The sequence below is a fragment of the Ambystoma mexicanum genome, chromosome 3q (assembly GCF_040938575.1).
Source record: "Ambystoma mexicanum isolate Mex_15411 chromosome 3q, UKY_AmexF1_1, whole genome shotgun sequence".
NCBI lineage: Eukaryota > Metazoa > Chordata > Amphibia > Caudata > Ambystomatidae > Ambystoma > Ambystoma mexicanum.
Genome location: NC_090926.1, coordinates 671727220 through 671754022, shown reverse-complemented (window position 1 = coordinate 671754022; position 26803 = coordinate 671727220). Strand labels below are relative to the sequence as shown.

Genomic DNA, 26803 nt, shown 5'->3' with positions numbered 1-26803 from the left:
GTTTGCAGTCAGAACACACGCTCAGCATGGGTGCGGTCATATGATAGATTCGCGAACATGTCCGCGAAGGGAGCGGGTGTCCGCAGGACATCAAATGCACTGAAACTGTTTTGCGCATGCTCGTTGGTGTTCTACGGACACTGTTCGGGTCCTGAAAATAATTAAAAGTGCGTCACAAGTGAAATGAACAATTACGGACAGGCGTTTGTTCTTAGAACAGTTTTAACTCGCTTGCGAACAATACGGACAGGCATAGAATCCTCAGGACACCCCATTTTGTTTATTTGCAAACATCCCGGGACACTTGATGTGTTCTTAGAACAGTTTGAACATGCTTACGAACAGCACAAACAGGTCTAGCGTCCTCAGGACACCCCGATTTTGTTTATTTATAATATTTTAGGACACCGTGTGTGTTCTTAGGACAGTTTCAGCTTGCCTCCGAACAATACGGACAGGTATAGCGTCCTTAGGACACCCCCATTTTGTTTATTTACAAACATTTCAGGATACTGTCACGCCACTTTTGGGGAGACCGAGGTCCGTTGCGATCGCTCTCCCTTCTCCCTCCTGGCGGATCTACCCGCGCTTTCGCACCTGGGGAGCCGCCAGGAGGAGAGCTTCTGGAACCGCTGCTGGAGGGTTGCGGCGCATGCGCGGGAAACCGCTGTCTCGGTTCCGCGCATGCGCCGTAGATTGGGCCTGCGCTTTGGGAAGGGCTTGCCTTCCAAGCCTCGTTTCGGGTCCGCCGGCACCCGGTGACGAAACGGCTTGCGTTTCAGGCCTTGCAGGTGCCGGCGGCCCATAAAAGGGAACCGCATGCAGAAGCGAAGCTTCGTTTGTGTTGCTCGCTCCTGGTTTCCTGTGGTTCCTGCTTCCACCTTGCCTTGCCCCCAGCCTGCCTGGGTGCCCTGCTCAACCCTGGGTCCTCTTGGGCCCTTTTGCCTTACCTTGCCTGCCTGGGTGCCCTGCTTAATCCTGTGTCCTTTTTGTCCTGCTTGCCTTCTGCCTGCCTGGGTGCCCAGTTTTGCCCAAGGGTCTCTTTGGTTCCACTTGCCCTACTTGACCTCCAGTCGCCTGGGTTCCTTGTTCTCGCCCTGGGTTCCCTTGGCTCCAGTTTCGCCTCTGACTCTCCTGGGACCAATTGGGCCTTTGTCTTTTTCCCTATTCCTTGGGCTCTCCCTTGTTGGTTTCCCTTCCCTATCTGGTTCCCCTTTTCCTGTCTGGTCCTGCCTGTTGCCTCGTCCTTTTTGGATCTACAGACCATCGGGCTAGTCAGCCATCTCCAAACCAGCTACCTGAAGTTCGCCTGAAAGTGTCTTCCTGCGGATTGGTGCCCCGACTTAGTCTTTGTTTGGTGTGATCCCGCGTTCACCTTGGACTTCACCTTGTTCCAAATCTTCAACCTGACTGCTGCCTCTCCTGTCTGTGCTTGCACAGTCCCACCGTCACGTTAATCAGGAGAGTGCCTTCCGTGACGCTGGGAGTCTGTCCATCCTCCACCCTGTACCATTTGGGTGGTGGAGAGGCGGGTTCCCCGAGTCACACACTCGTCATTCAGCTGGCTACAGCCTGGCGGCCCCAACAAGATCCACATCAAAGAAAACAGGTATGCAGTCTTCACGTACATCCCAGCTTGACAGATTGAGATGCCTGCCTTCAGACCTTGAGATGGAGGATTCGCAAGAAGTGCGGAATGAGTTACAAGCACTCAGGGCGGAGATGATCGCCTTACACCAGGAAAATCAAACTCTACGCCAAATGATAACCCAAGGGGTTCCGAGTACCTCACAGGTGGAAGGATCCTTGGCACACACAACGCCCATCAAGTTTGATGGAGATCCGCGACGAGTAGCGGAATTCTGTAATCATTGTCGAATCCATTTTCTTTTCAGGTCGACTCATTTCAACAATGATAAGGCCAAGATTGGTTATATCTTGGGGAATTTGACTGGCAATGCTCTGGCCTGGGCAACTCCGTTTGTGGTTACCAATAGCCCAATTTCGAATGACTTTGCAGCTTTTGAAAAAGCATTCCTTGAGGTTTTCCAGACGCCCAACCTGGCCTCCGCTGCGCAGAACCAGTTGATGGATTTGAAACAGGGGAACGCCGACATAATAACATACATTAGTCGCTTCTGTCTACTGGCAACCGATTCCCAATGGCCAGAAATCACACAAAAAACTCTGTTTCGTCGTGGGCTAAGAGAAGAGTTCAAGGATGAGTTACTCATATACCCGAACCAGAGACACACCTAATCGAGCAGGTGCTCCGAATTGATCAGAGACTGGCAGAACGAAAGGCAGAGAGACGTCGGTTCGAGAGGGGCAGTTCCAGAACGACCAGTTTACCTGCCGGATCATTTGGGCCTACTGAATCCGGACCAGAGCCTATGCAACTAGGAGCTATGAGGGGTCCTTTATCAGAGGAAGAGAGAAGACGAAGAAGAACGTTACGTCTATGTCTCTATTGTGGAGCTGCTGGGCATTTTCTGGGTACGTGCCCTTTACGATCCCAGAAGAAGAAGGCGGAAAACTAGAGGACCTGTCGTGTATTGGGAAGGCAGCGACAGGTCCCCCTCTTTCTTCAGACCTTTCCACGTTCTGTTCAGTTCTACATCCCATGCAACCCGCGGTGCTACAGACTCTGAAGATCTGAATCAAGTTGCCTGGCAGAAGTTTGGAGGTGTTTGCTCTGTTGGATAGCGGGGCTTCCGGCAATTATATTGATGAAACATTTGCCTCTGTGAATCGGATTCCACTCTTGTCCAGATCCACTGCTCTGCCCGTGGAAGTCATCGACGGAACTCCTTTGTCCTCTGGGCCTGTCTGACAATTCACAGTGGGTCTACCTCTTCAGATTGCCAACCATCTTGAAGATCTCGCTTTGGACGTCATTAAGTCCCCCACCTACAAGGTGGTTCTGGGCTTACCATGGCTGCAACACCATAATCCGGTAATTGATTGGAGAACGCACACCCTGACCTTTTCCTCTGCAGTTTGTGCTCTGAAGTGCTGTTTGTCCGCTCCGACCTGGGCTCCTTCGAACCCCTTGAACTCTAATGGTAGTGGGATCCGTGTGTGTTCCATCTCTCATGTTCCTCAGGAGTACGCCGATTTTGAGCACGTGTTTTCTGAACCGGGCGATGTACCTCTACCACCACATCGCTCGTTTGATTGTTCAATCGAGTTGTTACCAGACTGCGTGATTCCCCATGGGAAACTATACGCTTTAACACGGGATGAGAAACAAGTGCTTCAGGATTACTTGTCGGATTGTTTACAGAAAGGATACATAGTTCCGTCTAAGTCTCCCGCAGGGTTTCCCTTGTTCTTTGTGAAGAAAAAGGAGGGCACCTTGAGACCTTGTGTTGACTATCGAGAACTAAATGACATAACAGCTAAAGACCGATATACACTTCCATTGATTCGCAATATCCTGGAAACCCTACATCCTGCCCGGATCTTCACCAAACTGGATTTACGTGGAGCGTATCACCTGGTACGCATGAAGAACGGGGATGAATGGAAAACGGCTTTCAAGACATCATTTGGGCATTTTGAGTATAGAGTCATGCCATTCGGTCTGTGCAACGCCCCAGCCATCTTTCAACAGTTTATGGACAACATCTTTAGTGATCTCATTGGTTTGTCAGTCTGGATATATTTGGACGATATCTTGGTTTTTTCCAGATCCATCGAAGAACATGTGAGACATGTACGTGAGGTCCTTCGACGTTTGTCTTTCAACCACCTATTCGCAAAGGCTGAGAAATGCAGTTTTCACCTATCCAGTATTGAATTCTTGGGATTTGTGATCAATCAGGATGGGATAGAGATGGACCCCAAGAAGGTACAAGCCATTCAGGAGTGGAAACAACCCCATGATGTAAAATCTCTAAAACGCTTTTTGGGATTCGCAAACTTTTACAGGCGCTTTATCCCACTGTTCTCTCAAATCTCAGCGCCCCTTACCAGGCTGACCAGCAGTAAGATCACTTTCAGGTGGGATTCTCTCGCTTCTCAGGCGTTTGACACCTTGAAGTCGGCCTTCATGGCCGCCCCGATTCTGCGCCACCCTCAGGATGATCTACCTTATATCGTAGAAGCAGACGCATCGAACTTTGCTGTTGGTGCAGTTCTTCTGCAGAAAGATCCAGAAACTTCCGTTGAACATCCGCTGGCCTACTTCTCACGCAAGCTGAGTCCCAGTGAAAGAAATTATGCGGTTATCGAGCGGGAACTGTTGGCTGTAAAAAACGCGTTTGAGGAATGGAGGCATCATCTACTTGGAGCCCGTTTTTCGGTGGAGGTTCGTACTGATCATCGCAACCTGCAGTATCTATGCTCCTTGCAATGCCGAACGCCCCGACAGGCTAGGTGGGCCTTCTTTTTCTCCCCATTTGTGTTTCACGTTACATACATTCCAGGAACTGCTAACTTGAAAGCGGACGCTCTCTCTCGATCCCTGGAAAAAGAGGAAGAAATGCCCAGCTTGGATCAGCCACTGATTTCCCCTCAACATTTCTTATTGACTTTGTCATCTCATCTACAGTCTATCGCTGACGCCACCTGGACGGATCCTGAAAGATCGGCCCTTCTTCGGCGTGAGTCCGTATCGGAACATGATGGACTCCTGTTTTTCCGGAAGAGGCTTTACATTCCCGAGGGTACGATTCGAGAGGGCATATTGCATGGGTTTCATGATTCACCCATTGGAGGGCATCGAGGGATGAGAGCTACACGTGAACTGATATCCCGACAATTTTGGTGGCCTAGGTGGGCTACCGACGTTCAGAGATACATCGAGAGTTGTCCCGTCTGTGCCCAATGTAAGGTCCCAAGAAGACGGCCTCTGGGATTGCTGGTACCAACTGAATTAGCACCATACCCATGGCATACTATCGCCAGTGATTTTGTGGTTGATCTACCTCCCTCTGACGAGTATACTTGCATCATGTTTGTGGTCGACAGCTTCACCAAATATGCTCATTTCATCCCATTCCACAAGATCCCTATGGCTGCTCAGATGGCTTCAGTCTTTCTCCACGAAATCTATCGATTACATGGTCTCCCAGAAAAGATAATCTCGGATCGTGGTTCTCAATATCTTTCAGCTTTTTGGAACAAGGTGTGTAGTCATCTGGGTATACGTAGAGCATTGAGTTCTGGTTATCACCCGCAGACCAACGGGCTTACTGAAAGGACTAATAAGACCCTGGAGGAGTACCTCCGTTGTTTTGCCAACGCCACTCAGTCCAACTGGAAGGCATGCTTAGATCTTGCAGAATATCCTACAACAACAATGTTCTTGCTTCCATTGGAATCAGCCCATTCTTCTGCTCTACTGGTCAACATCCCAAATTGGTGCCGTTTCATCCTGTGCCCACCAGTACTGTTCCGTCTGCTGTTGTCCTGGTCTCAACCATTCAACGACAACAAGAATTGGCACGTGAGATCCTGAAGAGAGCCAAGGAACGGATGAAGGCCCAGGCTGACAGGAAAAGGAGTTTGAACCAGATTTTCAAGTGGGGAATAAGGTGTGGCTGTCCTCGAAAAACCTGCTACTTCGCAATTTACTGGTTAAACTAGCTCCCCGGTATTTTGGTCCGTTCACGATAACCGAACGGTTATCCTCCGTAGCCCTCCGTCTCCAGTTGCCTCCCTCCTGGCATGTACACCCTGTTTTCCATGTCTCCCTTTTGAAGCCCTATGTGGCCGATCCCTATGGTCGGTCCTGCCCTCGCCCTGCCTCTGTCCTCGTCCAAGGGGTCCCAGAATTCGAGGTTCAGGAGATTTGCGATGCCCGCTATCGCAGGGGGGTGCTTCATTTCTTGGTGGATTGGGAAGGGTACCCGGCTTGTGATCGTACTTGGGAACCTCATCAGCATGTGCACGCTCCCCGCCTGGTGCGAGAGTTCTATGATCGGTTTCCTTGGAAACCCGGGGCCCCGGGTCTTCCTGGGAGGGGGCATAGTGTCACACCACATTTGGGGAGACCGAGGTCCATTGCGATCGCTCTCCCTTCTCCCTCCTGGCGGATCTACCCGCGCTTTCGCGCCTGGGGAGCCGCCAGGAGGAGAGCTTCTGGAACCGCTGCTGGAGGGTTGCGGCGCATGCGCGGGAAACCGCTGTCTCGGTTCCGCGCATGCGCCGTAGATTGGGCCTGCGCTTTGGGAAGGGCTTGCCTTCCAAGCCTCGTTTCGGATCCGCCGGCACCCGGAGACGAAGCGGCTTGCGTTTCCGGCCTCGCGGGTGCCGGCGGCCCATAAAAGGGAACCGCAAGCAGAAGCTAACCGCGTCTCAACGCGGAAGCTTCGTTCGTGTTGCTCGCTCCTGGTTTCCTGTGGTTCCTGCTTCCACCTTGCCTTGCCCCCAGCCTGCCTGGGTGCCCTGCTCAAGCCTGGGTCCTCTTGGGCCCTTTTGCCTTGCCTTCCCTCCAGCCTGCCTGGGTGCCCTGCTCAACCCTGGGTCCTTTTTGTCCTGCTTGCCTTCTGCCTGCCTGGGTGCCCAGTTTTGCCCAAGGGTCTCTTTGGTTCCACTTGCCCTACTTGACCTCCAGTCGCCTGGGTTCCTTGTTCTCGCCCTGGGTTCCCTTGGCTCCAGTTTCCCCTCTGACTCTCCTGGGACCAATTGGGCCTTTGTCTTTTTCCCTATTCCTTGGGCTCTCCCTTGTTGGTTTCCCTTCCCTATCTGGTTCCCCTTTTCCTGTCTGGTCCTGCCTGGTGCCTCGTCCTTTTTGGATCTACAGACCATCGGGCTAGTCAGCCATCTCCAAACCAGCTACCTGAAGTTCGCCTGAAAGTGTCTTCCTGCGGATTGGTGCCGCGACTTAGTCTTTGTTTGGTGTGATCCCGCGTTCACCTTGGACTTCACCTTGTTCCGAATCTTCAACCTGACTGCTGCCTCTCCTGTCTGTGCTTGCACAGTCCCACCGTCACGTTAATCAGGAGAGTGCCTTCCGGGACGCTGGGAGTCTGTCCATCCTCCACCCTGTACCATTTGGGTGGTGGAGAGGCGGGTTCCCCGAGTCACACACTCGTCATTCAGCTGGCTACAGCCTGGCGGCCCCAACAAGATCCACATCAAAGAAAACAGGTACGCAGTCTTCACGTACATCCCAGCTTGACAGATACTGCCTGTCTTCTTAGAACAGTTTCAACTCGCCTGCGAAGAATACGAACAGATCTAGCGTCCTCAGGACACCCCCATTTTGTTTATTTACGAACATTTCAGGAGAACAGCGTTTGCTCTTAGGACAGTTTCAGCTTGCCTCTGAACAATACGGACAAGTATACCGTCCTTAGGACACCCCTATTTAGTTTATTTACGAACATTTCAGGACACTTGTGTTCCTAGAACAGTTTCAACTCGCCTGCGATCAATACGGACAGGTCTAGCATCCTCAGGACACCTCCATTTTGTTTATTGATGAACATTTCAGGACACCGCATGTGGTAGTTTGATTGCGGACATTCCGAACACCAGCTCTGTTCTTAGAACAGTTTCAACTTGCATGCAAACATTACGGACAGATATAGTGTCCTTAGGATGCTCCCATTTTCATTTCTTTATGGACATTCCGGTCACCCGCGCTGTCCGCGGACACATGAACTGCTTTTTAAAAAAAGACAAGAAATGAATTGGGACACAATATAATAATTTTACTTTATTTTATATGGATGTTAAATTTATGACAGAGAAGGTGAGGCAGAAACTGAAGCAAAAACGGGAGAATTGGGGGTTTCAAAAGGATTTATATGAGATGAAGAAGGGATGGAAGTCTCATCAAAACGTCTTGGTTCATGGAGAGGGTTTGGGGATAATTGACTGGGATATGGTGAGGGGGGACAGCTACATGCGGGACAATGGTGTGTAGTTGTTTGTTTCAAGTGATCCTCCACAAAGTTTTTTAAATTGTTAAAATTTGCCATGAGTAGGTCCATTTTTTTCTTCTATGTGCTGAAGAGTCTTATCCAATACTTCTTTTTCTTTAGTATTTTCAATTTTTGTATGGTCTGTACAAAAAAATGTATATGTTAAATGTATATAAAATAATATTTATTAATTGGTTTATATAGTAAAGTGTCTACCATTAGGTTCACTATCTTCAAACATTTCCTCACGTGGGAAATGCTCCTCTAGCCACTCCAGAGTACTAGACATTTCTGTGAGAAAAAAAACATAATATCACTTTTTTTTGTATCTAATACGGAAAGTTTACAAATATATGAATAAAATGCAGTACACTTGCTAGCTTCTGGTAAGGTGTGTTCTTACTGGTCTGTAGATCTGCTGTTGCTCTTAGTTGTGGTGTTTCTGTGAGGCAATCATGTTGGAAGATTATCTTTCTTCTTTTGGTATATTCCATTTTAGAACATATTGTATTTAAATGAATGGTTAATGTGTTATATATATGGGTATATATATGGGTTACACTTCTTATTTATTATATTACTACATATAATGTGTATGTGTGCTGGTTTGTGAATTTGTAAACTGTTCATATGTTATGATATAACAATTAAACATAGCCCCAGACTTTTTGGGTAGTGGTGCTGTTGTCCGCATATGTCCGCGGACATTAGAAGAGTTCGCGGACATCAAATTCAGTAGAGGGGGTTCAGTATGTTCTATGTTACTTGTACATAAAGTCAGAGATATTATTGTTAAGTTGTGCTACTAAAAACCTATGAAATTCAGTAAAAAAACGTTGTTTAAAGGGACGTTATGGTTAGGTTGCGCTACTAAAAACCTATGAAATTCAGTAAAAAAACTTTGTTAAAGGGACGTTGTGGTTCCAAGTAAAACCGAAAAACCCTTGAAATTCGCCAGTTATGGTAAGCTAAGCAACTATAACTCGTGCCACCACCGTGCACTGCTAAGACTAACACCCACGACATCAAAGATGACATCACAAATGTCATTGATGACGTCACTGATGACATCACATGTGTATTTACTATTCATGAAATGTGTGTATAAGGGATTCTTATTATAATGTTGAGAAAAAACTGTCAAGGATCATTGGAATAAATATCATGAGCTAATTGGTACATTAAGTAATGCATTGATATAAATAGCATTCTATTCTGAAGTTCTATACAGTATACTAAGCTACCCATGCAGAAACATAGGCATTGTGTGCAGCATACATGATGAAGGTCCAATATTCATAATGTTGATATCTTAAATAATGAAATGATAACTGTTTTCTTATTAGACTTTAGCGTACTGTGAAATATGTAATAAGTAGCTAATAAAACCCACGTATTACATAATTGCATTATTACAAACAAAACACAGAGACAAGAACACATACAAATATGGGTATATACAGGGAAAGTGAAGTAAGCCAAAAAGCAGAAGTAGTAGCAGAAACAATTCATAACCTAACTGATTATCTTTATGCAAATAAATGATTGCTCTGTTTGAAAGCTGCTATTTACCCTATGTATATGTATCACATGATGTGACTGGACCCTAAGGAAAGTAGTGTGAGTACAATGTATACAAATATTTGCATATACAGGGAAAGTACAGTAATAAAAAAACAGAACTATCAGAATGTGCTGATATCTCTACTGATTATCTTCATGCACAGAAAAGATTGCTGTCTTTCAAGCTTGTGTCTTCCCCTATGTATATGTTTCATATGATATGACTGGACACTAAGGGAATTACTATAAGAACATACTTAAAGGATAAGTCTACAAATATAGTACGTTTACAATTTTTAGTTCCTGACTGTTACTGAAGAAAACCATGTGGCCTAGATATGTCAGTAAAGTAAAAAAGAGGGAGACAGACATGTGATGTCATCAGTGATGTCATCAATGACATTTGTGATGTCATCTTTGATGTTGTGGGTGTTAGTCTTAGCAGTGCACGGTGGTGGCGCGAGTTATGGTTGCTTAACGTACCATAACTGGCGAATTTCAAGGGTTTTTCGGTTTTACTTGGAACCACAACGTCGCTTTAAGAACTTTTTTTTACTGAATTTCATAGGTTTTTAGTAGCGCAACTTAACCATAACATCCCTTTAACAAAGGTTTTTTACTGAATATATATATATACATATACATACATTGTGATGCATGACTCAATATTTAAGATCAGTGCTAATATGGAGTTTGAATGCAGTTAATGAAGTCCAGAGACTTGCACAACCTGGACGAGGTGTTCTCTGATCCACAACGACCCCCAACGTGGGACCATGATACCTCCAAAGCCACTATTGATTACATATTTGTCGCAAGATCCCTTTTACAAGTGACAACTGCCTTCAAGGTCACGCAAGCTACAGCAAGCGACCATAATCTGCTGTCTATGTCGTGGTCCACATCAGGACCACTGTTAACAAAGATGAACACTAACCTGGAAACCAACTCCTGAGGGACCAGGTTACAACTGAAAGCCAGCTCAAAAAGAGATCTAGAGATCAGATACAATGAGATGTCTTACATTGACCAATTACAACAAGTCGACTACATCCCACTCTTGTCGGTGTACAAAAAAGTCTGTGCTCACAATTTTAGATCCCAAGATGGGCAGATCATCCACTCTTATGACAAAAAGTTAGTGACCAAAAGACTAGAGCTAAGAATAATTAAAAGGAGAGCAAAAACAGGTACAGCATCAGGTATCGAAGCTGTTGCAGCAACAAAAAGCTATAAAAATGGACTCGAAAATCATCGCCTTGCTCTTTATCAACAAGATGCTGAAAACATCTTAACGGCAATCAGTAGACACACGGCTCGAGAATTTTGGACTCTCCTAAAAACAACATCACTTGTAGCAGAAAACTCAATATTATCCTGCATAAATGAGAAAACTTGGACAGTATTCTTTAAAAACTTGTTTATGTCCATCTACCTGCATCACCCCAATTGCAAACGAAGTGATCACACATTGGGTAAAGCTAGATGATAAAGTACAGATCGAAGATCGAATCAAATCCTTAAAAATCTCTCGAGCCTCAGGACCAGACGGGGTAACAAACGCTGACCTGAAATCCTGTCCAAAAGAATGGTCAAGACTTCTTAGCAAAATATTTGAAAGATGTGCAGAACTAAAATCCATTCCACCTTCATGGAAATCCGCATTGGTCGTACTGATCTTTAAGAAAGGAGATAAGAGTGACATGACTAATTACAGGCCAATTGCTTTATTGGACTCAATAGGAAAAGTCTTTGGCATGCTGTTGCTAGATAAATTCAAAGCCTAGGCCAACCAAGCTCCATGTGTTGATCACTTTCAAACAGGCTTCAAAAAGAACATGGGAATGGCAGCAAATATCTTCTTGTTGAATGTTCTAAAAAACAAGGTGCTAGGGGGCGGGTCTCAAATCTTAATCGCCTTCATAGATTTAACCCAGGCATTCGACGAAGTAGATAGAAGCCGCCTCTGGAATAAACTTGAAGCTTGGGACGGTCCAGCTGCTCTTCTAGCCCCCATTAAGGCACTCTACACTGACACCACCATGCATGTGCGATTGGACAAACAATGAGCTTTATCATCAATGATTACTATGGCACGGGGCGTGAAGCAGGGGTGTCTGTTAGCCGGAGCACTTTTCTTGGCATATTTGGGACACTTCAAGGAGTCAGAAACAGCTGTAAGGGCATTTCCTCCAAAACTAAACAAAACAGCAATCTCCCGTCTACTGTACGCTGATGATCTTATCCTCTTTAACCATACTCCAATCGGTTTGCAACGAAAGCTAAATAACTTACATCAATACATCCAGTCAAACAACCTAGAAATAAACGAACAAAAGACCAAATTCATGATTCTAGAGATCCGAAACAAAAAACATGAAAAGATTCGGCTCAGACTGGATTAGAAACACATTGAAAAAGTGCAAGAATTCAAATATTTGGGAGCGATGCTGGACAGCACTCCGAACGAAACTACAATGCAAGCGTCTCTAAGACCAAAGGCCATCAAATTGGCAGCTCAAGGGATAGCAATAGATAAAAAGTTTGGCCGCTTTTCTTTGGTTCCAGTGTTGGAATTTTCCAAAAAGAAGGTAGTTCCAACACTGATATATGGTGCAGATGCAATGCCAAACATTCCAGAAGTTACTTGGCCAAAACTCGAAGCGCTATTTTGGAGAAAGGTGCTCAGGTTACCCAACTCTACTCAAGTAGCATCTATAAGGCGTGAACTTTCTCCTCAAGGAATGGTCAACTCCTGCAAGCTGATGCTCTAGCGGAAACGTCGGATAGCTTCTGCTCCTTCGATCTACAACTTGATCAATCAAGAATTAGAGGCCCTGCAATGTAAAAAACGTCTTTCTTGGAGAAATTCAAACATCGCTGCATTGGAGTCCATTGGGTGTGATGAAGACCCTTTATTCAACAACCCAGTCAGAATCCCAAAAAAATTCAAAGAGCTAGATTGGATATCTACGCTAGAAGCAGCAGACAAAAACAAATTGACAGCTCACCTGCCACCTAACATAAAAAAACGAAATGAACTCCAAAGCTACATCAAAAAATTCCCAAATAAACAAGGACGCAATCTCCTGTTGCGTGCCAGACTTAACCTGCTCCCAACAAATGAAATTTTAGCCATTAGAGGCCTTGCAGATTCTAATCTCTGCCGGTTTTGTAGTTCAGAGTCCGAAAAAGAAACTGCCCGAAATTCGCTACTTCATTGCCCAGCGAACCACCAGATCAGATCACACTACTTGAAAAACACCTTTTCAGACTTTATGCTAATGGACAAACCAACATGTTGGTCTAAATTAATTAGCAGCGATTCAACTAAATGGTTAATTGCAACCTACAAAATCATGCAACATATAAACTCAATCGACCGTGATCTGATATTGACTATGTCTGCAAAAAGAATCAGTTGCAACATTCAGATCTAACCACTGAACGTAATCTATTTTAAGTTGAACAAATTTAAGATAATCTTCAGTTTTTTTTTGCTTGTCAACAATTCTCACAAAAACTTTACTGCAACACAAAGACAATGTTTGATTAAATGTTTGATTGATTGACAACATTTTCTAAACATTGTTAAAATCTAATCTTGATTAAATACAAATAAAAAAAAAATAATAATATGGAGTTTGAGCATCTTACACAATGAAAGGGTGTCCCAAGTCTTCCTTAAGGTGAGACACTTTTGCTCTTGCTCTCTTCCACCATGGCCCTCGGGGACTGGTGAGAGATGAGTGTTCTGGGGGGCTGTGATAAGTGAAAACCCCGGGGAGTGGTAGGTATGGTTGCAGCAATACAACAGAACTTGTCACGGTTCAGTGCTACATTTGCAAAGAGGGGCGATTAGCAGAATTCATGAAAATGCTTCATCACCCCTGCTCAGACTCTGTCCAAGATCAAGCCATTCACTCTGTCTCTGCTAATGGCACATGAGGAGCGGGGCAACAGGGCACTTCTACTCAGGATGTGCTCTAGGAATCCCTCCACCTGTGCAAATATGACCCGTTAAACATCCAGAGAGGTCTGCTTCCAGGCTACATGTTTTAATTGATCTGTTAGGGCATGGTGTCATTGCTGTTATCATCTCCTTCACTGTTTCTCTCCTTTTATGTTTCTCCTTCTGCACTTTGCGTTGTTTCATTTTTGGCTACTGAATTAATAGATTGGTGGTCTTTGTGATCTGAATCACTACTGAATGTGTCTCTTATTAAGATATATGCTTTAGATTTATCCGCTCCTTGGGGCAGGTGTCGGGATTGAATACTTGTTTTGGGGCTAATTTCTTGCTAATAAAGCCTTTTTCTCATTAATATACTGTTTATTCATTATCAATGGGTAAAGATATAAGATTGATTTCTTGGAATGTTAAAATGCTCAATATCCCTTCATGGACTTTTATTTAGCCATTTGTACCAATGGGCACAGTTGCTTGGAGAGCTAATCATATGATATGCTTTTGATTATTTCATGTGATTGTCATGCTTTGAGAACAATGTATTTGAACACCACATTTATTTTGGCAATGCCTATACAAACTGGTCTTTTGTGAAATACAAATACTAAAATAAGATTTACCCTTTTTACCCTTTTTATTTACGATTGCCAAGTGTATTGAAACTATATGTAATGTTTACCCCCTGCTTGAGCAGTTTTACCTGAGGCGTCATTGTTTCTATGTCTCATGCTTTTGACATAGATACTGATCATAGGGTACTGACTATGAAATTCTGTTTGTATACTTTTTACTTGCCCAATCATTACTTGTTTTATTTTATGTATAATGCTCAGAATAATAAACAGTTATATGTCATATTATAGAGTGTAGAAATTGCTAATAATCAATATCAAATAATCCTCTAAAATGTCCCTGCAATTGTATACCCATAGGTGATCATGTTTTTTTCCCCATATAGATGGTGAATCGGGGTACACTTCACCTGGACCCAAGTCAGCGCTTTCCCTCAGTGAAGAAGCAGCTTTGAAACGTATGAGACAACGAGGACCTCACAACCCAATGAGTCCTGACCGCATCCTGCTGACTGTCAGCACGATGCACCACACACGGGGTCCTGACCAGGTGGGCTCCAACATGGAGCACAATGCAAATGTTCGTGATGCCTGGGGGATGCCACGCATCTATCAGCATTTCGTAAGGGAGGTGCCAAAGGCCAAAAGTCTGGATGAGAGGAAGCTGGATCAGGTGGCCAAGTTAAAGTCCAACAGTGCCACCCTGGGATTGCAGACAATCAGCAGTCCGTTTGAAATCAAGAGGCTCAGCCTGAACCTGAAGCACTCGTTTCACAGCCCTGATGTGCCTTCATCCATCCCTGTGCCCACCCTTCTGCGTTCCCAGTCCTGTTGCACTTATCGACAAACCAGTCAGGGAGCTGGCCTTCACAAGAGGCCAGCCTCAACTGGGGAGGGTGGCATACGGAAGATGGACGGCATACCCAGCTCAGCCCCTTTGCAGCCAGTCCGCATGGTGATGGGGGCAGCCCAGAAAGCTCTGCCTGTGAAACGAGAGAGAATAGACACACTGGTGCAGGCAAACCCCTTCCGAGAAAACTGCGGCTTCAAGCTTTTGACCCTGAAGCAAATGAAGGACTACCAGGAGGAGAAAGCATTGGAATATCTTCAATCTGAATTCAAGGTTCAAGTCGACGACCAGAAAAAAAGCAAAAAGGCCTGGCTCATGAAAGTCAAAGGACTGCCCCTGGAAGATATCTTAAACGAGGGCAAAGTAGCGGCTCCGGAGCTTGGTACAAATATCTTCATTTGAGTATAGGTTCAATTGCAGAACAATGTGTTTTACTCCTGTGGCATGCAACATATACTGGTACATGCGTCCCAGTCACAACACCTAACCTAGGTCCATTCCAAGGTCTTTAATTTATAGGATATCGGCTCTTGAGGCAAAGACATTCTGGACCTGACTACAAAGCGCAGCATTTCACCATGTGCATTTCTTTCAGTTTATAGTTATTATATTTCCACATATGCAAGCATTTGGGCTATGAACATGGGTTGTGGGTGATTTACATGTTAGTCTTTGCCCAGGGTAGACGAGATCCTGGTTCTTGGAATAAAAGAAAGTTAGTTTCAACTTTGAGGATGGTTTGGAAGGCTAGAAAAGACCTGATTATGTTCTGCCAGATCCCTGGTGTGGAAGCCCTTCTATAAAACTATGCTTATGATTCTGTAATAAACTGATCATGACTGAGGTTGTAAAGCTGTGTGTGGCTCTTCAAACCTGTGAACTGGCATAGTAGGTTACCTTAATTTGCAAGTCTGCTTCAGTACAGTCAAAGACCGAGAAATCAACGACTCTCAATGGTTAACAATATTTATGCGGGTTCAAAACACAGGGAAGGTTCTAATAAGTGTAACTCAAGATAAGTACCTTTATTGGCTATGACAGTCTATTTCTTCCTGGTCTGTATGGGTCGATTTTCAGGTGGTTAGTTCTCAACTGAGTAAAAGGTGCAAAGAGTGTCAGTGCAGGGATGGTGGACACTGAGAGACAGACATTGGTATTAGGCATAGGACAGTGTGTAGAAGATCTGGTGGCGGTGCAGCCATCAGGGAACAGCGGAGCTGGAAAAGCAGGCGAGTACTGCAATTAGGAGAAAAGGGGAGACTCAGCTTGCTAGAGGATGCAGGAGGAGGCGGAGAACTATAGATAGTCCTGGGGACGACCACATAAAAAAGGGGTGTGAGAGTTTTGGAGTGGAGAAGAAGGTGCAATAAAGGAAGACATTCCCTTAAAAGGAAAAGAGGAGAAAAGACAAGTATGGAAGAACACCAGTGGTAGGGAGATAGCTGAGAATAGGGGAAGAAGAGAGAGAGAGAAAATAAAGAAGAGGACACAAAGGGGAGAGCCCCAGAGATGGATACAGAAAAGGAAAAAGAGAGTAGAAGGCAGACAAACCTTCTTCCTGGAGAATGTGACCGTTTAATCGCAGAGCAGGACTTGTTGGTTTTAATCTTGGAAAGTATACGAGAGTCTCCTCTTTGGGACCATAAATTATGTCAGCTGTTTGTCCTCTAATAGGTGTGGGCACTCAGAGTCAGAGATGTGGTAAAATGATTATAGCAGTATGTTTGCATAACGTGTGTAGGATTCCAAGGAACTAGCACATTTGAGAATTAAAAGCTGGAACATAGCAGGTTTTTGCACCAAAACGATGGATCTAGATTGGTAGGCATATAACTCTTTAGCAGATTTGGGGGTAGAGGGGCGAGTGGTGACTCGAGAATAGTGGCCTTAATGAGAATAAATTCCAATTACGTCCAAGGAAAAATGGCAGGTAGCACACACAATAAGTGGGTTGGGCCGTGTGGTATTGAAAGGGGTTTGAAGGGGTGGCTGGAAAGCAAGAAGATCCTCGCAAAGGTTTTTAGAGGAGCCGGTTACATGAAGGTGATAGTTTCCAGAAAACGAAAATTTTAAGCCTTGATCCTTCCAACGCAAGATACAGGAGACCGACTATGGCACATTCTTCCCATTGCCATCCAAGGGAAAGATATTAAATCCTTCCCGTCAATAGTTACTTGGGAAACCAGGGATTATCCGCCTGATTTGGATTCCTCTATTAGGCAATGTGCATGGAAACAGCACTATCTGCACCCATCTGCAAAATTATCTGGCATTCCTCTCTTCGAAGGAGGAAATTCAGAGAGAGGAGTGGCAGAAGCATTCAGGATACCCTCTTTTTGGTAAAAGGGTATCTCTGGCAGTTCACAAACAATGTAGAGGTAGGCCATTCAGAGGAGGTGCCATACCAGCCAACTTCTTGTTGACCAACCCTGATGAATGTCTACTTTGCAATTGTTTAATTCAATTTTAGTTACCAGACTGATTTCTTAAACTTGAAAGGCTGCGGATATATTGCTAATTTCTAAAAGGGTGATTTAAATGATCCAGTAAATTATCAACCAATCTCTCAAGTGCTGTGTGAATACTCATTTGTAGAATCCTCCTTCACCGCCTACTGTTTCTGGTACTGGAGGGGCAATTTATGGATGTAATCCAGGGGTAGCTCCAAGAAGGTGTAGGGACCAGAGATCAATATTTTAGGCAGACTTTGATCATTAACACATTTTTGCTCCCCTGGAAGAGCTCAATATACTCAAGGTTGATTAACCTAAAGGCAGCCTTTGACACTGAGATCTGAACTGGAGCCTATTATGGGAATCTCTTTGACAAGTAAGATTAGGATTGATAATAATCTATCATGGGACACATGGAAGAGTAAACCTTTATGCACTGCAGCAAAAAACTGTATTCCCTATTACAAAGGGTGTCCGCTATGGGTGTGTCTATGCCACAATATTGTTCAATTTACATTTCAACAACATTGGAGCTATATTAGTGTCTAAACCCAGATGTCACTCAAACGGGCTGGTTTAAGATGCTCTCGCTGTTATCTGCATATGATGATGTGCTGATTACCCACACTGTGAACAGCCTAGTTTCATTGACACAGGCTCTTGGGAAATATTTGTCAAAGCAAGTGTTTAACCATATAAGCTGCCATCAGTAGGATAATGGCAGTGGGGAACCACAAGACATTTAAAAGTACTCCTTGTCTAGTGGTGTGAACATCATTGAGAAGTTAGGCTTTGCACTATTTAAAAATGTGTTCGCCATCTATCTAGTGGATCTTGGGGACCTAGAAAAGTCCTCGCTCTTGAGGCAAGTGGTGGAGGCAGTCACTCATCGCTGAAGCATATGTGTACATTCAACAGAGAGGATAATAGAGCAAAGGCCATTGCTAGTACCATATAAGCCAGTGACATTTGGGGCCATCTTAGCCCTACCTTCTGTATCAGACGTAGTGAATTACTCAAGATTCTTTTAAGGCTGCCTCCAGACAGCCCTACTGTTCTGGCACATGGACAAATGGAGACTAAGGACAAAGGCTGTAGTTATTCTGACACCTCTTTTATACTGGTGAAAGATTTTCTCAGCTGAGGAACAGTTTACAAAACTCACCTTGATGAAGTTCTTGTTTTGGAAGGGGCCTGTAACCATTCTTAGTTTCAGAATGTGCCGCACATGATTGATAATCCTGGGGCTAACGGATATGTGGTTTGCAGAGAAGAGAACTTAGCCGGATGTATGAAGGATAAAACATGGTTTCTTGTAGTTCCAAGAACATATTATGGTAACAAAAACAGTGACGTCCGCCAGAAACTGCACTTTTCTTTTCCTTTGAAAGCTATAAAGGGACGTGAGCTCTCCCGGCAATTAATGTGGGATACTAATATGTGTTTACTATTTATAAAATGTCATCTGGACCTGCTTCTACTTAAGGTAACTGTGGAGAGGTTGGTCTATCTTTGACCGCGGCTGGTGTTGCTCCTCTTTTGATGCATTGTCAGTGGAGAAACCTATGCATTTCTTGTTCCTTAGCCCTCTCTGTGCTAGCCTTGGGGAGGGTTAGTTAAAAACACTTTTGTTAAAAATTCAAGTCTGGGTCTGGGTGGCAGCAGGTTCCACGAAGAGCCAAAGTTAGTAGCTCCTCCACCATTACTTTTGCCGTAGCCTCTTTTTAATGAGGTCATGGAGGCTCAAACCAAAATGGAATGGGAAGATCTAAGACAAATGGGTCACCTGAAGCAGACTTGAATGCTCTTTGTTAAGTATTTGTTCCATTTACTCCAACATGGAATGCATTAACCATGTATGTCTATAAAGGTGCGTTGGGATCCTGTCAGGACTCACTGCAGGCCATGTACACTTTGGCACACATGGTGTCAGATGCCATGCAGCCTCCTCCTCTCTATTTCCAGGCTCTTCTCTCCAGGTTCGCTACTTGGTGTATCGGTCTAGTTACTAGTGCACAGCAACAGACGGCAGATGTCATCCTGCAATGCACTTCACGGCTGGAGCTTCAAAGAGCAACCTCTCCTGCTCCTGAGTTGCTATGTGTTTTGTAGACCAGACTCTACCGTAAATTCTGTTTGTTCCTTTCTACTGAATCTATCTTTCCATCACTCTGCCTTACGCTTATCGTTCTCCCTGTCTCTCGTGTCCTGTCAGTACGCTGCTTACTCTGCTGCTGCCCGCTACTCTTGCTGTGCCTCCTGGTCGTGACCCGCTGCAGGAGCATCCTACACTGCAACCTTCATCCCTGACGAAGATTCTGGGTTCCATAAAAGATCTCCAACGTTTCCTGGTCTTACCATCTTCTATAGGAGATGTATACCTGGATTCTCACGTATCCTGTTACCCCTCACAGCTTTTCTTAAAAAAGGAGTGACATACCAATGGACACCAGGCACTTCCCATTCCTCCAAGACCTTGTAAAAAGGCATTTACATCTGCCCCCATCCTCCGAATTCCTGACCAGAACCAAGGCTTCATAGTCGAGATTGATGCCTCATTCAGTGCACTAGGTGGTGTACTGAAATAACGTAGTACAAACGGAGTGGAGTTCCCTGTGGCATATCTGTCCACGAAATTATCACCATCTGAACTCAATTATTCCATCTTGGAAAAATAGCTAGTCTCCATAAAGAGAGCGTTTCTGGAGTGGAGACATTTACTTCTGGGATCCCATCATCCCATAGAAGTAAGAAAGGATCATTAGAACCTCTGGAGTCTGCAATATGCTGAGACCCAAAATAGCTGACAAACTCATTGGGCATATTTCTTTGATCCCTATAATGTCATCTTCAAAGTGATTCCCAGATCTTCCCATGGTATTGCAGATGCCTTGTCTCATAAGGATGCTAAGCGTATACCCTGGTTGAAGTCTGAAAAGATCACTGTAAAACCGCGGCTAATTCTTATTCCCTGATTCAAGAAGGTGATCTATTCGTTTGTGATCATCATGTCTCCATACCCACATTGGGTTGACGATTGAAGGTATTGCAGATGTGTCATTACTCTGTGGTGGCAGGACATAGAGGGGTCAAACCACAATAGACCTTATTCTACACCATTTTTGGTGGCCAGGTTTAGCCTAAGACGTTTCCGACTATGTGAAGTACTCTAACGTATGTCTCCAATCCAAAACTCCACATCAAAAACCTTTTCGGCATCTTGTAGAGCCTTCAATACCCACACGTCCTTGGCAGGCTCTATCCACGACTTTATTGTTGACCTACCCCCCTATGATGGCAACACTGTGGTGATGGTGACTATTGATTACTTTACAAAATTGGCACATTTTGAAGCCTTACCAAAGTTACTGACTGCCCCTCAGATGGCACGATTGTTCATGCAGACTATTTTTTCCAAGCTTGGAATTCCTAAATCTGTTGTGCCAGATCGGGATCCTCACTATACATCTACATTTTGTGCTATCCTTTGTAAGACCTTGGGAATACAATGGTATCTCAGTTCTAGCTACCACCCCAAGACGACTGGTCAGACCAAGAGGCTTGATCAGACATTGGAATGTTACCTACGCTGCTTTTCTTCTGCAGCCCAAGACAATCGGAGTGCTCTTCTGCCACTTGCTGAGTTCGCCTGCAGTCCTCTTTTCTGTACATATGGGTTTCCTCTGTCCGGCTTTCCTTCCGTAAATCCTTCATCTGTCCAGTTTCAAGCTGTGGGCTCCTTGGTCTTTGATACACAGAAGGGCCATCAAAATTCTCTTGAATCCCTCTCTTCTACTTGCCTTCATGTCAAGCAAGGTGGACTTAAGTCATTCTAAAGAGCATGTCTTTAATCCTGGAGACAAGGTGTGGTTTGCTTCACGTTTAGTTCCCTGTCATTTGGTTCCCTGCAAACTATCCCCCAAGTACATTCGTCCTTTCCCTAATGTGGCTGCAAGGGGTCCTGTGACTTACAAATTGCTCTTACCACCTTCTTGGTCCAGGATACATCCGTTATTTAAGGTTTCTCCTTTGAGAGGGGGCATGCTGTCAGGACCAGGACTCAAAGCAGGCCATGGTCCCTTTGGCACAGGTGGCGTCGAATGCCGTGCATCTTCCTCCACTCTAGTTCCGGTCTTCCTCTTCAGGTTCAGTTTCTTGGTGTAGCGGTCTAGTTAATAGTGCACAGCAACAGATGGCAGATGTCAACCCGTGATGCACTTCATGGCTGGAGCTTGTAAGAGGAACCTGTCCTGCTCCCAACGTATCACTATGTGCTTTGTAGACCAGATGCTACCGTAAGTTCCGTTTGTTCCTTTCTACTGAATCTATCGTTCCCTCATTCTGCCTTTCACTTATCTTTCTCCCTGTCTCTCATGTCCTGTCAGTATGCTGCTTACTCTGCTGCTGCCCGCTACTCTTCCTGTGCCTCCTGATCGAGACCTGCTCCAGGAGTTTCCTACACTGCACCCTTCAACTCAGATGAAGCGAAGTGAAGACATCCCGCCTTCAGTGCATTATACTTCAGGAATTTGTGGTTTTGGCTATCCCTACATATTGTTTCCGATGCCATACATACATTTTCATCTGAGCCTCTGAGCCAGTACTCCTTCATCACATTGCAAGCCTTCTACAAGGGCTTTCTTTCCCTGGGAGTTTCCCTGGGGCCCCCTGCTCTCTTGTGGATTTTTCTTTCAGGAGATCCAGGCCTAAGGGTGGTCCCCACAGTCCACTGCTGCATTTCATCTCCAGGTCAATGTCATTACTGAAATATTGCTCAGTATTCCTACAGTCATATCAGATCCATCTAGAGTGCATTTAAGGCATTATGGGCCATAGTGAAATGTATAGTTTGCATCTCATGTCGGTGTTAGATTTGCGGAATTGACTGTACTAGCATGTCGTTCTGCTGAGATAGCTACTTCTTACTGGAGAATACCCGGTCGAAGAACCTGTCTCAGTAGTCAAAGATGTGCTTGAATACACGTATTTTAATACTGGAATTTGCTATCGCTAACAGAGTTTTAGACGATCTGAACAGGTGTAGCAATATACTCCTCTTTGGAGTGCTCAAAAAACTGGGGGGAAAGGATCCAGTGAAATTCATGGAGTCATAGCTGTCAAATCTGCTCAATACAACATCGATCCACTGCTGTAAATTCACACAGCTCATAGGGTGGGGTCATCAGTAATATCACTGATGAGTAAACATAAACCGTTCATACTTTGGCTGTCTTCAACAAACACACATCTGCCCAAACCTGCAATTAGGCAAAAACACACTTCATTTATTCATGCAGGCCTCAGCATCTGCACGCAGGCCTTTTCACGTCAACCCTGTATAAGAGAACGCACTTGTTTGATCAACGGCCAAAATGTAAAAAAACGGGATCTAAATTATAGTCTGATGGACCCAGCGCAATTGATAGTAGCCAAGGATAGAAAAACTGCTGAATTTTTAGAACCAAACGATTTGCAAGCCATCCAGAAATGTCACTGAACATGCTGAGAAACCATATACACAGAGAAAGACCATCCTGGCCTAGGAGAAAGATGACCAGTGCGAAGACTTCCAAAACAAACAGCAGCGCTACAGTAAAATCCCTCCTTTCAATTCAAAAAGTCGAACCACTCTTGTGAACAAATATTATTATATGCAGACCAAATTACACTCCCCTCTGAAAGTGACAAGTTCAATCAAATTTAATGCAGAAGCTTTCCACAGATTGTTTTTTTGTATTAACTTTTTCAATTTCAATTGTGGGGGTGTTGAGGCGCATCTAGAAATTGGTTTCCCAGCGCTCAGTGCATCGATCAAAAACAGGGAATGCAGGACAAGCTGTATGCTGCCTTCCCTGTCAGCAGGCATCTGTTGGAATGCAAGTGCCACATCCCAATCGTGGAAAGCGTTTAGGCTGTGTAAATTGTATTAGTAAGAAGCGGTGGTCATTTAGTGACAGTAGTTTGCAGTTTGGTTTGGCAGTTCTGCACACATGTTATTTGTAGTTAGTGTTGACACACCTTAGAGAGCATCACAGACCCTTAAATGATGAAAGAGGGAGCAACAATATAATAACATTGCTTATTATATTGGAGGTTAAAGCAAGGGTGTGATTAATAGTTCTGTAGCTAGCAGTAGCGATTGATGTTGTGTTTTGGTTGCATCAAGGAGATCTGTGAATCTGCGGTTTTATTTTATATCCAGGGAAGCTCTTGGTAGCATTTGAAAAGGAGATGAAGTGTCCAGCAGTGAGATAGGGTAGGTAGAGAATTAGGCCGCCTTTGGTGCTTTTGCTCTGTCCATTAAATTACAGTTTATGCATCCTTCCCCCCCCCAGCGAGGATACAGACAGCCAAGGTTATGAAGTGAAGGAAGGGAAACGCGCAGCGCAGCAGATTGCAGTTAATTTTGCCCGGCTCAGCAGCTCACAGGAGCTCTAATGAAATGTTTGTTTCGTACAATTAGATTAGTGCTACCGCTGTGAATGAGAACAGGGCCTGGTGTCTGGCATTGCCAAGGTGTTGAGCTAGGTTTGAAGTAATACTGCCCTCATTGAGAAGTGGCCGGTCTGTAATAGTATACCAGAGGACGGGGGGGGTCTGCATCAACAATACTACAAGTTAGCAGAGTATCTGAGGCCCATCCGGAAACTCCCCTGCCCAAACCCACCGGGAATAACGGAAAACTCAGCCATGGGGAAAATAAACTTTTTTATTCTCCAATAGACAGGTATCATACAGGAAACAGCAAAATGTCCGGCAATCTCAGTATCTGAGCCTGTGTCACCCAACTTTGTATCGTGGTGATGTGCAAACATTAACACTGTCCCCTAAAACGTACGTGAAACCCCTATTAGTTAGTTCGAGCATACTACCTATAGAACAAGTATACATCTAGATTCTCACTGGTCTTCCCATGTCAGGTGGCTTCACCTGAGGCTTCCCCACAAAACGGAACTGGATAACCCAGCCCTTTAAGATGAGTAGCAGTACCCAGGGGATGGATGAGGATGCAGATTTTATTCATACATCAATAATCAAAACGACTCAAGTAGTTTGGCAAAACTTAACTTTTTTAATATCAATTGTCTAAAACAGGGAGTACAATGAACATCAACGAAATAGCTTGATCCTCTTACTCAATGCAAGTAAAAACGGAAGTTATGTACTCAAAAAATCATCATCAATGTTGTTAACCTACGTGTTACTAACATCATCCTACGTGGCAAACTACAATAACCTATGAGTATGGGTGATAGGCTCTCAGTGAACATCTAAGTATATGATCCATGCTAATATGGGATAATGAGTGAATGTAATTGGCTACTTAACATCAGGTGAGGCAACTAAGCCCTTCCCTAAAAATGACCAGTATGAACGTCACTAAATGTACAATGTCCCATTGGTTACACAAACTATAGGACCCTCAAGTACGCGGTTCTCTAGAATTGGTTGGCTTCTAACCTCCGTCAGTACTTTTCCACCTACGTCTAGCAGCATGCAGGCTGGCCATCCAGGTGCTGGTGAGCTTGTTTTAACCATAGCTTCCCAACAATTAGCATATCAATCCTTCATCACCTCAGTGGTCCACTGTCAATTAGGCTTTGAAGCTTGTCCTTGAGAGTGTTCTTAGCTCTGAGAAATTCAGGGAGTGAAGGCATGGTCTGCACTCATGCATAGGTGTGACCATCTCGTTCGTCCAGCTTCATCCTTCCATGTGACTGGAGACCATTAAATCGAGCCTTTCGTGCATTTAAAATACTATTTTTTAGTGAACCTCCGACGTCTTTTTTTTTTTCATGCCTTCTTGAACAGGGGCTATGTTCTTTCACACGATTTATATCCAATGTCAGTTTGCTCCAGTTTGATAAGATCTTGGCTTATTTGACTCATCCCACTTTGCTTTCTGAGATTCATTTTGTAACTCAAGCTGATTTTAACTGAGACACATTGAACATGAGGCCTTACTTGCTATAATGTGTAGTGGAAACATCCATTCTGCACTTGATCATCTTACATATATCTATATATTTGTGCTTGCTGCAATCTATTCACTATAAAGCTAGCCTCATGATTACTTTGTCTGCTTGCGTTTCTCTTGCAACTGTACACGTGGCATAATCTTCTTCACCTTGATCCCAAGATGTCACTTATCCTCGATACTTTCTTGATGCCTTATAGATTATCTGCATTCTCTTATGTATCTGCAGCCTTTATTCACGTCAACTCGACTCAGTGTGACGTCACCATTCGTCTTTACTGTTTATTTGCTCTGCTTTTTCAGGAATCTCATTTAAACGACTATCAGACTTCCTCGTATGCAGGTATGGTTTCCTCAATGGGAATCTTGCTGCTAGGATTCTCTTAGGTATTGGTATTCTTAAAGGTACTGCATGGTTTTCATACTCTGGCTCCCAACATATAGGCAATATGGATGAAACAGTTGAGGTGGGGGCACTTGGCTCCTCCTCTACAAAACTATCTTTTACTTTGTTGCAGCATCGCATGAAGACCATTGGCCTGTGCAACATTCTACACCACTCCATGCTGTGAGCATCTGGATTGACTGTAGCGGGTTTCCACAGGCCTGGGTCCCTGTTCTGTTTGCAGCACTCGGTGTATCTTTTCAAGGTAATGACAAAGTCTATGTGTCCCCATTGTTGCCACTGGTATGATCACCTGGCCTGAGAGAGTGGCTGCAGGTTTCAGTTTTTGGTGGACAACACATGTATCAATCTTGTCTGCTTCACTGGGAACAGCTCATCTTCTCACCATGAGTAAATAGCCATTGTTCGGCTAAGCTGGGTCACGTGTGCAAGGACCACAAAACTGAGCCTTTCTGTCTACAATTATGAGGATTTTATTCTGTATTTTGCAAGTGGCTAACCACCTCAGGAATCGGGAATGTTCTAACCGGCTTTTGTCCTTGGCTGTGAACACCATCTCTGTGCTTCGTGCTGCAGGGACTGCAGTTATTCCTCCATGTGTTTGAGGTCTGTGGTTTCAGGTGTATTCACTACAGTCATTTTATAGTTTCCCTACGCATTCTAAAATCTTCTCAGAGGTTAGTAGCGCTAGAGCCCTATGGGTTCCTTATGTTAGTCGTGCTAGAGCCCTATAGTTTCCTTATATTTTCCCATAGTTCCTTATGGTTAGTTGTGGTAAAAGTGGTTGCAAGCTCGGTCCACGTAGGCTTGGCTTTCTTGTGTTTCTGCATTTGACTAATGAAAAGGAAAAGCTCTTGACAGTATGTACATGTTTCTGTCCTCTACCTATAGAAGGTGTAAGGATGCAATTTGTGTATATGTGTGTGTGTCTACATATCTTTGTGCAGGAATACAAATTTGCTTTGTGACTAACGCTGCTATGTTGTGTTGTTACTAGTGATGTCATCACGGCTGGATCATGTCATCAGTCAACCTGTTCCATCGATGAGGCACCTGTCTCTTCGAAACCATCAACTGGATAAGGTTTAAAGGGTCGTCTGAGAGAATATCTCTCTGCATATGTAGGATACACTG

General features: G+C 44.5%; 1 protein-coding gene across 1 annotated transcript in view; it reads left to right on the top strand.

The window, feature by feature from the left end:
- The window catches only part of FBXW10B (F-box and WD repeat domain containing 10B), a 322682-nt gene extending 307305 nt beyond the window's left edge, over nucleotides 1-15377 (top strand). The window contains exon 14 of the mRNA XM_069654556.1: nucleotides 14369-15377. Coding sequence (XP_069510657.1) covers nucleotides 14369-15234 — 866 coding nt within the window. The 3' untranslated portion in view covers nucleotides 15235-15377. The remainder of the gene's footprint in view (nucleotides 1-14368) is intronic.
- Nucleotides 15378-26803: the final 11426 nt, after the last annotated feature.